Source organism: Brassica oleracea, chromosome C8 (genome assembly GCF_000695525.1).
Source record: "Brassica oleracea var. oleracea cultivar TO1000 chromosome C8, BOL, whole genome shotgun sequence".
In the NCBI taxonomy this organism is placed as follows: Eukaryota; Viridiplantae; Streptophyta; class Magnoliopsida; order Brassicales; family Brassicaceae; genus Brassica; species Brassica oleracea.
Window position 1 is genome coordinate 6134010 of NC_027755.1, and position 12928 is coordinate 6146937.

The window sequence follows — 12928 nt, forward strand, 5'->3', positions numbered from 1 at the left end:
ATATGTTAAATTTTTCATAGAAGTTTAAAAATCATTGTATTTTCTTTAAACATGTATAACTAATTTATAATCTTTTATGTCATACTAAGTCATAATATAATATATCTTCATATTTTACATTAATAACCATTGTTTTTATATATCGTCTACAATTCTCTAATTACGTCTGTTTGTTCTATTTTTTATATGATATCGAATATTCGTCATAAATAGATGGTTTAAGATGCCAAACAATTATTTACTTGGTGAATATAATACATCAAATATTACAAATACATTATTTAGTTTACATTATTTAGTTAAATAAATAAGCAAAAACTGAAAATTCATACCCGCGCTGGCGCGCGGATCAAGGTCTAGTTTATATTAAGAAGTCAAACTCGTGTAGGGTTAACGAAACAAAATCAATTCGCCGTAATTAATACTGATTTTACCTATTTAATTTTGCATAACTTGTGCTCCAATTAGTACTAAACTTACCTTAATTTTGTAGACACTATAATCAAACTTCCATATATATGACAAAATTGAGAAACAGTTTGCAAGGCGCACAACTATTAATTAATTCAAATAATTTGAATCCATAATCTAACTTCCTTATATACAGCAGTCAATTATTTGAAAAACTTGTAACCATAATTGACTCCTTATTATATTAAAAAAAATCTCAAATTAAATGCGTAGCAAATTATTGACTATTAATGTTACCAAAATAATCAAATGTTAACAAAATCGTAAATTAAAAATATATCAAAGTTATTAGAAGTTTCCTTTTAACAATCATGTGACCGGTTTTCTTTGCAAATCACGTTTCTTTAATATCACCAATATTTGAATGTGTATTTTAATATTGATTACAATAACCTTAAATTTTATAGGCACCAGAATTTTTATATATGTCCTTTAACGGATTTATATGGGTTTTCTATTGTGATGACATTATATTTAGACATTTAATTTGTATACACTATAGTTATACATTATACTTAGATTGCGTTTATATATATAATGTCTAACTATATATAAAATGATGTATGATAAATAATACTTGTAAAAACCAAAACAATATTTTTGTGAAGATACTACATAGGACCGGGCCTGTCTAGAACAAATATTTTCGATCTAGGGTTTAGTGTATAAATCGTTACAGTCCTCTTCATGTGTATGGACACTCACAAAATCGTAATCTCATATATAATTGCCTTTGTAAATATAGGAAAACAATAATGACAACATTAAAACGTAGACTTGTTATTTATTTTGTTAGTCAATAATGAAGAAGCTTATATTATATTAGTCAAGTTATAATTTAATGATCAATGGCAAATTTTGTAATTAGTCTAGTTAACAAAAGGTTTTTAAATATAGGATGTGAGAGAGCTTGTAGTGCTGCCACGTAGGAAATGGCAATATTGAAAATAACACATGAACTAAAGGTTAGTTCTCTATAATGCTCCTCAAATAATATAAAAGGGATTTTAGTTTAATAGATATTTCGAATTTATATGCGGTTTGGAAAAACATTTCACTAAAACGAAAATAAAACTAAAATTTATTTTAAATAAATTTACATAAAAAAAAAATCTAATAGAAGTATTGTGCGTAATAGTTTAATAATTTAATTCATCATAAATATCATTGTAATTTACTATTTCAAATCTATACTACATCAGTGGATCAAAGACTAGTGTGTTTATTTTGTTAGAATCGGATGAAACAAGAGATCATCTTTTATTTGTTTGTCCTTACACTTTCAATCTTTGAATTGAAGTAGTTGACATATTAATGAATTCTAGACCCTGATAGCGCAGATATGAATTTTCAGTTTTTAATTATTTATTTTATTAAATGATGTATTTGTAATATTCGTTCATATTATATTCGTTAAGTATATGTTTTCTTTTTGCATCTTAAGTTATCTATTTTTTTACGAATGTGTGATATCATATAAAAAATAAAATAAAAATGAGTATAGAGTTAATTAGATAATTTTAAAAACAGAAATTTTTCTTTCGTGTGCGATATCATATAAATAATGATCCGCCCAGTTAACAAAAATCATGATTATTTTATGTGTAATTTTTTTTTATTTTGACCATTTCCTTAAAACTATATTAAATTTTACATATTTTAATTAGAATTTTTTAATATCTTTACCTTTTTTTTTGAAATGAAACTCAATATTTTTTTTTAACAATTATAACAAAATATTTAAAAAATATTTTTAGAATTTGTTTGAAAAATATGAAAATTACATTTTAAATTAAAATTATCCTAAAATATGATAAGTTTTGATGTAAACAAAAACTCAAATTACGTCAAAAATAATGATATTCAATGATAATAACAATTTAAGTGATTATTTTAAAAAAAAAAAAATTTACAAAAATATTGTTTGAAAGAAAATTCATTTATCTTTCAAATATAAAATGAAAATATTATAATTAAATAATAAAAACCATAAATTTAGCAAATGACAACTAGGTTATATTATGCTAAAAAAAATTTTCTAACAATTTATCAAATGACAAATGAGTTATGAGCAAATAATACCATATAATTTTTAAAAACATAGTCATTCTTAAATATTTTTTGAATAAATAATTATTTTTAAATTTAATCAACTGAAAATAATATCCGTACAATTGTGTGAGTCAAATTCTAGTTTTATTGATGCATGTTATATATTAGTGCTGCATGTTTTAGGTAACATTTTAATTATGCACGTTTTTTTAAAATCTTCATTATTAAAATTATGCACGTAAGGATAACTCATGAGTTTTTTTGGTTGATTAAATGACATTATGTCCAAATTTATTTAAGAATATTTCATTAAGGTAACTGAAAAAAGAAATAATAAAATAGAAAGTTTAAATTCATTTAAGCATATTTCATTAATGTAACTCAAAAGACAAGGTTTTATTCCTTTTAGGATATTTCATAAATGAAAATAAAAAAGACAAGTAAAAAAAAAAAAATTAACTAATGAAGTAAAATCATTTTCAAATGGGTACTTCTTTTTTAATAATATAGATGCAGCCGAATCAGGATTGGATAATCACATTGGATCAGCTAGCTTCTCGATTGTATGACAGGTTATTACTTATCCTAATACGTTTAGCATTTCAGGTTACCTTCCACAATATTTGAAGAGAAAAGAATGAGAGAAAAGTCAAAGTTGTTGGGACTTATTCAAAGATGGTGTGCAATACATGGGAGCATTAGTTAGAAAATTGGACTCATTCTTTTTGATATTTAGATTTGTAAGTAAAGATTTATTATTTTATTATCAAAAAATTTGAAGATTTTATTTTAAAATTAACTATTGAAAAAATTAACATGAGAACGATGTAATTTTAAAAAATAATAATATTATAGATGTTTAATAATTTATTTTCTTTTTCGATAACTTTACCAATAGTTTTACTTGGTTTATTAAAATATTTTATAAATTATTAAATAAAATAACTATAAAAGTTTTAGATTTGAGTATAAATTTTTTGAAATATGCTAATTTGTTCTTGTCATATATGGTTTTGGATGCTTTGTTTATTTACTTTTACAAGAAAAAAATATTTATAATATGATCAATTATAGCTCTAACATAATGTCTAAAATCGCATGAGAAATAGAATTCGGGGCGATCAAAACTAGCCAACGAACTCAGCTGGATAATTGTTGTGATCTGTGATTGATCAGAGATTTTCTTTTGGCCATAATAAATTGAAAAATTCTTCTTTTCTTCTATCTGGTTGTAAGATGTTTTTGTTAAATTTGAAGGCAATACTGTAGCTGTTCATAAAAAGTTACTTTTAATATTTGTGAGTTAGAGCATCCGCAACGGTGAGACTCATTGGAATTCTTAGCGACAAGGGCATTTCGGATTAATCTTGGATATTTTAGATTTTTTTTTTTTTTTAAAACAAAAAAGATGACCATTCACGGATCGCCAAGTAGTCGTGAGGACCCGTAAATAGTGCAAGGATTCACTAAGAAAGAGTCCTTATTTAGGAATTTTAAAGATTGAATCTTTAGCTTTTGGTGGAATCCACTAATTATTTAATTTTTTTTTTTTCTAAGGACTCGTAGTTAAGAATTTCCATTGCGGATGCCCTTACACACTCCATCAGAAATAAAATTACACCGTACACGTGTTTGGGTGTAATTACATTTGTTCCCTCTCGAAGCATTCTCATTGGTTGGGTGACGGCATATAAGGAGTTAAATTGTGTGCTCGCAGGAACATTGTAACACAGTACAACCTCTCACTGTATTGGCTTAAACTCAGAACAACGCGTTCCACCAGTACACGTGTCTTACTGACTACGGGTTTCCTTGGCCACAAAGGAATGGACTTACGACTCAAGACGCCATTCCCCTATATATTAATTAGTAGAAACTTCTCTTTCTTCTCCAATTTGTTTTTCTTTTTTTTTTTGTACTTGTTGTGACTGGGCCATGGCGGAGGAATTAGGTTGCGTTGATTTTCTAGGAGAAGATGATCTGTTCTTAGATTTCGATCTTTCACTTTTCACTGAAACTCCTATTGCGGGTGATTTTATTCGGTCTTCACCGGATTCTGCAAACTCGTGGATCGGAGACATTGAGAGCCAACTGATGAACGATGAGGACAATCAGAATTTTCTGGAGTTGGACCAGCAATCGGTTTCGGAGTTTCTAGCGGATATATTCGTAGATGATCCCACTAGCGATTCCGCTGATTTGGTGACTGGTAAAGTTGATGATGTACCAACCGAAGGATTTGTCAACGGAAAGGGACCAGAAGAATCCAATGATGCCGGGAAGGAGAAAGCAGTTGAGAAGAAGTGGAATGGAAGTGAGAATCTGGATGAAGCTAAGGTTGAAAGCGAGATATCAGGAGACGATGATGCGATGGCCAAGAAACGAAGAAGGTATATCTGATTCAACAACTTTTATTCGTATATCAATTTTACTGTTTGATTATATTTTCAAGTTAATTCCGAAAATAAGATGGTGGGATCTATGGTTTGTATTGATTTTGTTTTGCCTTTGAAACAACAATATCTTGAAGTGTTTTAGATTGTTCAAAGTGTTTATGCTATAGCAGGAGTAATGTGATTGATTGTTCATATGGATTTGAAGTTTGTCTTTTGGTTGCCGTTAACCTATTGTATCTCGTTGTTTGCTCTTTTACTTGTAATATCTTGAGATAGTTTTGAAATGTTTTTGATAATGAGTGGCATGATGATTGTTCAGGAGGGTAAGAAACAGAGATGCGGCTGTGAGGTCGAGAGAGAGGAAGAAGGAATATGTGACCGATCTTGAGAAGAAAAGTAAGTATCTCGAACGAGAATGCATGAGACTGGGACGGATGCTTGATTGCTTTGTTGCGGAAAACCATTCTCTTCGTCTATGTTTGCAAAAGGGTGGTGGAAATGCTTCCATGATGACAAGGCAGGAGTCTGCTGTGCTCTTGTTGGAATCCCTGCTGTTGGGTTCCCTGCTTTGGTATCTGGGAGACATCATTTGCCCATTCCTCCCTCACCCCCAACCAAAGACTTGCTTCCTTCCAGCGGAAGCCGACGGACCAGAAAAGCTGGTTCTAAGCGGGCGAGAGAGTAGCAAACTCTCTAATAATTATGCCTGTAAGAGTCGGAGATGTAAGGGTTCAAGGCCTCGGATGAAACACCAAGTATGTATACTTGTGGCGTGACACCTGGCGCCTCTTATTCTCTTAAGCTTTTAAATGTTGTTTTTTTTTCTTCATTTCGAGTCGTAGATGAGTGTCTTAGTAGTCCTCTCTCGTTTTGTATTTTCGCTGTCTGTCAGTTAACAGTCATTTCTCATGGTTTTTGGATGGTTTCTATTCAACTCATGATATTTACACCTAATAATATTTCTCAGTTTAAAAAACCCTAAGTTTTCGTTACAAGACAGACTGCTCTTATGGAGTTTGCATATTATGCAATGGATCAAATGAGTCCATGAGGTCACTTGTTCTTTATTCTTTGATGCCAGTTTATCTCGCAAAATAAGGTCCCAGATCCTGCCAAACTATTTGGGAGGATCTCAATACCCTTTCTATTCTTCACTAAAAGTTTGCCCTCCTTTTTCGAGCTCAGCTATTCGTGTTGTGCCTTTATGCCTCTTTATAGTCAACCCAAAGATAAGTGCCTAAATACAACTTAAACTAAAAAATTATTGTGCTTCTGTGCCTCTTTATACTCGAACCAAAGATAAGTGTTAAATACAATTTAAAGTAAAAAATTATACTACAGTCTTATCACGGTGCTATAACATTTCTATTATCTCTTTATTAGATTTAAAACATGTGTATTTGGATTTATATATTCTAAGGGGAAAATTATTTTTGTTTACAAATTTTATTAAGTACAAATTATAATTGCATCAATAATTTATTTTAAGTTTTTTACACTTTTACATATGTAATAAAACTAATAATGATATTTCATAAATTATTCAATCTAATTTTAAAATGACATTTCTCAAATAGTTATCTAATTTAAAATATTTAAATTTTAAAAATCTATATATAATAGTGATCATAATTTTTTCTTAAAAATCATAACCTAACTTTTGAAATTTAAATTTGTCTACATTGTTTATATTAGAAGTTAGGTTTTGATTTTTTAAACAAAATTATATATAAATTTTTAAAATTAAAATATTTTAAATTATATAACTATTTGAGAAATGTCATTTTAAAATAGTTATAAATAAAATTTGTAAATAAAATTAAAAAAAAAAAAAATTAGATAACTACTGATGCAATTATAATTTGTAATTAATAAAATTTGTCAACAAAAATAATTTTTTCCTTAGAATATATCAAAATATAGATGTTCTAAATCTAAAAAGTAGACAATAGAAGTGTCTAGCACAGTTGTAAGTAAGACTGCATTATGTCCACGGGTCCAAGGTTCGATTCTCAGTAAATGTAACTTTTAAAAATATTTATACATTACAAAACGAGTCGTTTTGTCTAACATAACGGTTGACTAACGCGATGCTAGTCAAAGTAAGTTTATGCACGCGATTCAAAGTTTAAGTCTATAATTCAAATTATTATTTGTAGTTTAGATCGTATTTAACACTTATTTTTTGTTTGTATATAAAAATGCACGATACGAATAGCAGGGGCCGAAAAATGCCCTTTTTCCCTTAATAATGCATATAAAGTTCATATGTGAGTTCCAACTCGTAAATATGTAGATGGAAATAAAGGTTAAGAGTTTCAATATTAGCGTGTCTATCTGCTTTGCTCTGACCTCGACCTTCTCCTTAGATTACTCTTTTAGGCTGCCAATTTCTGAATTTCCTATACATTTGTGTTTATCTTCTTCTCATTTTTTTATGATTCTTTCATATATCTAAGATTTGCTTTTATTTTTTATTTTCTTTTGAGATTATCCTCCTAAATCTTCCTTTTCTTTTGAATATTTATTTCGCAATGTTTCTCTACTTTTTTTTTGCTTTTTTATATTTTCTTTCTTTGCGAGACCGTCTTTAATATAGGCCTTCTTTACATTGTAGGCTGCTATGGACCGTTTTACGAATTTTCATAAATCCTGTCTTTTTTTGTCCAAGTTGCGGTTTTGTCTTTGATTTATGAAATGATTTTGTTATAAAAAGAACTCATTTGGTGTTTATGATTAACCTTTTTCGACTAAACTTTTGGCAGTTTGTTAATATCATGATTCCAAAATACAATAGCATGAACCACTCGATGAAAAACAACTCATGAACGAGCGAAGGAGCTCGGGAGAAAAGAAAGGGGAGGTCTATAGAAGGATGAGGAGGTAGAGAAAGGGTGATAAATAAGAGAGATGGGAGGAGAGAGAGAGAAACAATTGATGTTTTATGCTCTTTGTCGTCTCTTTTCTTTGGGCCTCAGTGTTAATTTGGATTAGTATTGTATCCTCTTGATATTTCCACATAAGTGTTCTTTTAAAATAACTTGATTAGACTGTAGCAAGACTGGCACATGCTTTTGTAGTCTATCACACTGATACATAAACTTAAGTTTGTGATCTTCAGATTTTATTGCATTAGACAAGTGAACGATACTAATAGCTACGGGAAAATCTAAGGTTGTTTGCTTCATTGGAATTGTTCTAGTGAATCCTGAGGTAACTAACTTTATTATTTTTCTCATAACTTAGCATTCATTTCCGCAACTGCTCATAAGTCTACAGTCCTAATTGTTCACATGTTGATGTGTACAAACTGTAATTGTCCGTAGTTCTAAATAGTGTTGTGTGCAATGGCGCTATCAGAAAAGTCTAGCTCCAAGGGTCAAGCATGGCGAAGAGAGCTATCGATGTTTTCTAAGTGAAATTATAAGGAACATGTGTTAAAATGTTTGTAGGCATGAGCATTCGGTTCTCGTTTGGTTCTGGTGCGGTCTTTTCAGCCTTTCAGTTTTAGAAATAGAGGATCCGTTTCAGTTATTTATGAAATTTTGTTTGCTTTCGATTTGGTTATTTTAGTTCTCAGTTCAGATAACAATGTTAGGAACTAGCTAATATTCGATTTGATTCTAAGATTTTGGATAATTTTGAATAATATGGGTAGTTCAGTCATTTGGGTAGTTTGATTTATAAGAAGAATGTTCAATAATTTTAAAATTAAATTTAATTAATAATTTTAGGAGTATGAACTGTAATTTTAGATATTCAGGTACCCATTAAGTTTTCGATTCAGTTCTAATTCAGTTTTGGTTTTTCAGTCTCATAAATAGTGGAACTGCTCGGATATTTGTGAACATATATTTGTTTTTTGGTTCGGTTCCGGTTTGGTTTTCGGTTCTCGGTTTATATGCAATTCCTAAACATGAGGTAGAAGGTGATTAATAACCCGCTTTAGTGTGACCAATTCGGTGACATCCGTCCATATCAAGTACATTACATGGTTCTTATGAAACCTATTATGTGATTTTTGGCAAATACCGGATAAGTAATCTCTCCAATAAACGGAATCTTCCTGAAGCATAAGAGATATTTAACAGGAGGGGAAGATCTGTCAAGAAAAAGAATATTTAGACAGCTTAGTAAAACAATAAAGTCATAGGTTTGTAAGAAGGCACACTGACATACATGAACAGTATATTTATCCCACAAGAAGGTCAAGATTGTTGCAGTTATTCTGAAGTTGAACAAACATATTTTTAAGCTTTCTATAACGCCCCGATCGTCCACGGTTAATATGCCATTCACGTCCGCTCTATCGACCTGTGGGTCCTGTCATGTCCCCGATCCTAGATAGGATCGTCCGGACGGACCATGGTGCGAGGAGACGCATCAGTCATGTCACATGACCTAAAGACAAGAGTGTTACAGTAGCTGGACGATGCAATGGCGAAGCACAGTCAGCTCGGTGGTAGCTCACCAAGTGTAAGTCAGCTCGATCAGCTGGATGGACTAGCTCACTCAGCTGGAGCAGCTAGCAATCAGCTCAACTCAGCTGGACTGAGTGTTCATGTGTTCGGACGGTTGGACAGTCCGAGGGGTTATCGGTCCGGTTGGGACGGCTTGGTCCGACGATGGGGCCATGGGACTCAGTGGTCAGTCTAGAGGTTTTGACAAAGGGGGCAGGCTCATATCCGCTTGGAAAAGGGAACAGTTGGGACGGTTATGGGTGGTTATAGGCGAAAGGGTGCAAGAGGCACAAGTGGCACCCATTCGGCCAACCCATTGCAACCGTTCGCCCAAGTCAGTTGCCGATTCCATTTCCTATAAATACAAGGCCTTCGGGTCGGTTTTGGCCATCAATTTCCTTAGGGAAAACTCTGACAAAATCGTGAGAGAAAAAGCAAGAGAGAGAGACCGGCGGTTGGAGACAAAACCGTGTGTGGCGGTGTTTTATCTATTCCGGCAAGGGCCTGACCGTGGAAAGCAAGACGTGTTAAGATGGATACCAGACAGAAGGAGAAGGAGAAGGAGAAGGACATGAACCCAGAGGACCGAAAGCCTAAGGTTAGTGGTGTGAACCGTGAACCATCGGCCTTAGCCGGCGAACGATCCGAACGTGCTTATGGCCGGTCTAGTAACGGTTACATCCATCTCTCTTTTATATACTGAATCACTTCCTCCCCTCTATATTACGATGAAGTCTGAATGCTCAGACATGGTAACACTGAACCAAGGCCTTGGCCGGTTCAGGAAAGTTGTCCTTGTCCTTTGGCCAGACTTAACCATGATCGGGTTCTCTATGGGTCTGACCGATGGGCTAGATAGACATAGATGTAATCCGCTTGTGGGAATCATTGGGAACAGTTGTATTAGATATGAATCTAAGTATGACCGATTGATATATATATACATACTTGATAGGATTTGAGTAGAAATTCTAAGGAACCGAACCATGCATGATTAGAATTGTTTGTTAGGATATCAGATATGTATTGATTGGTGTGATTGTGTGGTTTTAGGATCTGACTTGGATCATGGTAAAGCTAAGGAACCGTGATGACTCAAAGCGTGGAAGGATGTGTGGTGTATGGGTAGATCCGTGTAGGAATGAACTTATGATAGTCTATTGTGCAAACTGAATGATATGAATGATTTGTATTGGATCACATGTTTTTGTTTATAAAAATGACTATTTCTCTTTATGTTATTAGCAATCGATTGTATGAGATAGATGAACCTCAAATCAATGAAAAATACTTAGAAAAATATTGGACTTAAAACCGGAATCAATCAAACAAGTAGTTAGGTACGGCCGCGGTCTGGTTGGATTGAGGAATCCAGGATCGGGTCTTACAAGTTGGTATCCCGTCCAACGAGCGGTGCGTTAATTTTTCATGGCCCGAAAGTCTTGTTTATTGACCCTGCAATCACCACCCGACTTTTCCCCGTGTTTTGGCCTCACTCGCACGGTATCGCAAATCACTTCCCGTTAGGTCACCCATCATTTCACTACTCCAGCCCAAGCACGTTTAATCCTGGAGTTCTAAACGGATGTGTGATGAAAAAAGTAAGTCAACTTTTGGTGACATAGGTAGTCAAATCAATTCTCTTAAGTCTTTCCATATACCATAAATCGGGATGTTACAATTTCCCTTCCGGACATGACCTGAAGTATAAGCGAAGAAGCAGGAGAGATAAATTGTACGGCACAAATTCACATAAAAACAAATGCCTCCATACAAAATATATGAAATTTTGTGAGTTTTTGGATTATTTCTGAGAATGTAGAATTATAAATCATAAATGTTAAAATGCACATTAATTAAAAGACCATTCAAAATCTATCTGTTTAAAATATTTTATATAATAGTAGATTTCAAAAGATATATTTTAAACTGAATATTATTATAGATTTTAGAAAATCTTAGAGTTATAATTGGTTTCTAAATTTCTTGATCTGCCAATAAATTTTGTTTATCTAAATATACTTGATGATAACTTTTACATATTTAATAATACAAATTGCATGTCAAAAAAACATGCATAAATATTTGCCAATAATAAATCATAACTGTAAGATCATAATAAATCAGCGTTTAAAAAAAAATATTTGCCAATATGGATTTTGCCTCGAGTCACAATCCCACCACTGTGGTTCAAGACCAACCTTTCTTAATAATCCTATGGCGTAAAACATTTTTTCAAAATTGAAGTAGAAACATAATAAAACCAAGGTCAATGTTTTACCACTAGCCAACAATTCTACCATTTTTTGACATCTATTGGATTTTTATTAACTTAAAGCATAAAGCACACAAAGCCGACAAAGATCAAAAATCTTTTAGGAGCCATTAGTTGACAAGGTAAACATTACCCCTAATTCAAAAGCCAACTATTCTACCAACTATTTGTTGGAACTCGTTTTTGACAAAGTGGTGTGGACCATTTTTCCGATGGATTTTTCGACGGAGACGTCTGTCGAAAAGACCGGAATTTGGGCACGATGTAATCGTCACCGTGAACACTATGAATTAGTGTATTTGTTTATCAAAATCAGAGTTATGTTTGAATGAGAAATGGGGGTCCAAGTGAGTTGCTTATAAAGCATAAAATGAAACAAATGTAATTTGTACCACATTGGAATTTAAGTGAATGTTCACTTATTATATAATATTGGAGAATTATAAAAAAAGTTTAAAAGCTTTGAGTATATTTTGTATAGGATTTTTAACGTTAAAACCCCTCAACTAAGTTTGTTTTGGGTAAAAAACCTCAAACTAAGTATTTATTGAAAAAACCCTCAAACTAACGTTATTTAATGAATTAAACCCTAGCAGGTCATAATTACCATTACTACCGGTAAATCTTTAATTTAGGGGTTTCTACATTAAGTAAACATAGTTGAGGGGTTTTACCATTAAAATTTAAAAAAACAAAACAAAATCAAAATTTTATAATATTATTTAAAAATTAGTAACTTTTTTTGACAACATAAGCGAGAACTAAGTAACTGGATCGCGCGATTCAGAAAGCCAAACCGAAAGTATTGAATCTACATATAACATAGCTGAAGGAGAACTCCTCGCACCACTTGCAAGCTTGTCCGCCATAGTATTTTGTGCTCTTGGAATATGTCTAATCCGGAAGTTAGGAAAGAAAGTCAAACTGCATCTAAATTCTTTATATAATTTTTGTTATATTTTCTCGGTTTTTATATTTTTAATTTATACATATATAATGTTGATGTTAAAAACACATCAAACTCATATATTTACAAAAAAAGAGAGTTAAAAATGCTAAATTTTAAAATTTAAGTACTAAATTTTAGATAATATTATAAAATTTTGATTTTCTTATTTTTAATGGTAAAACCCCTCAACTATGTTTATTTAATGTAAAAACCCATAAACTAAAGATTTACCGGTAGTATTGGTAATTATGAAATCTTAGGGTTTACTTCATTAAATAAATTTAGTTTGGGGGTTTTTACGTTAAATACTTAGTTTGGGGGTTTT

General features: G+C 31.7%; 1 protein-coding gene across 1 annotated transcript; it reads left to right on the forward strand.

The window, feature by feature from the left end:
• The first annotated feature begins 4410 nt into the window (after nt 1-4410).
• On the forward strand, nt 4411-5895 carry LOC106307459 (bZIP transcription factor 60). Its single transcript, XM_013744423.1, has 2 exons — nt 4411-4913; nt 5239-5895. The coding sequence occupies exons 1-2, from the start codon at nt 4459-4461 to the stop codon at nt 5693-5695; spliced, it is 912 nt and encodes a 303-aa protein (XP_013599877.1). The 5' UTR covers nt 4411-4458; the 3' UTR covers nt 5696-5895.
• The last annotated feature ends 7033 nt before the right edge of the window (nt 5896-12928 follow it).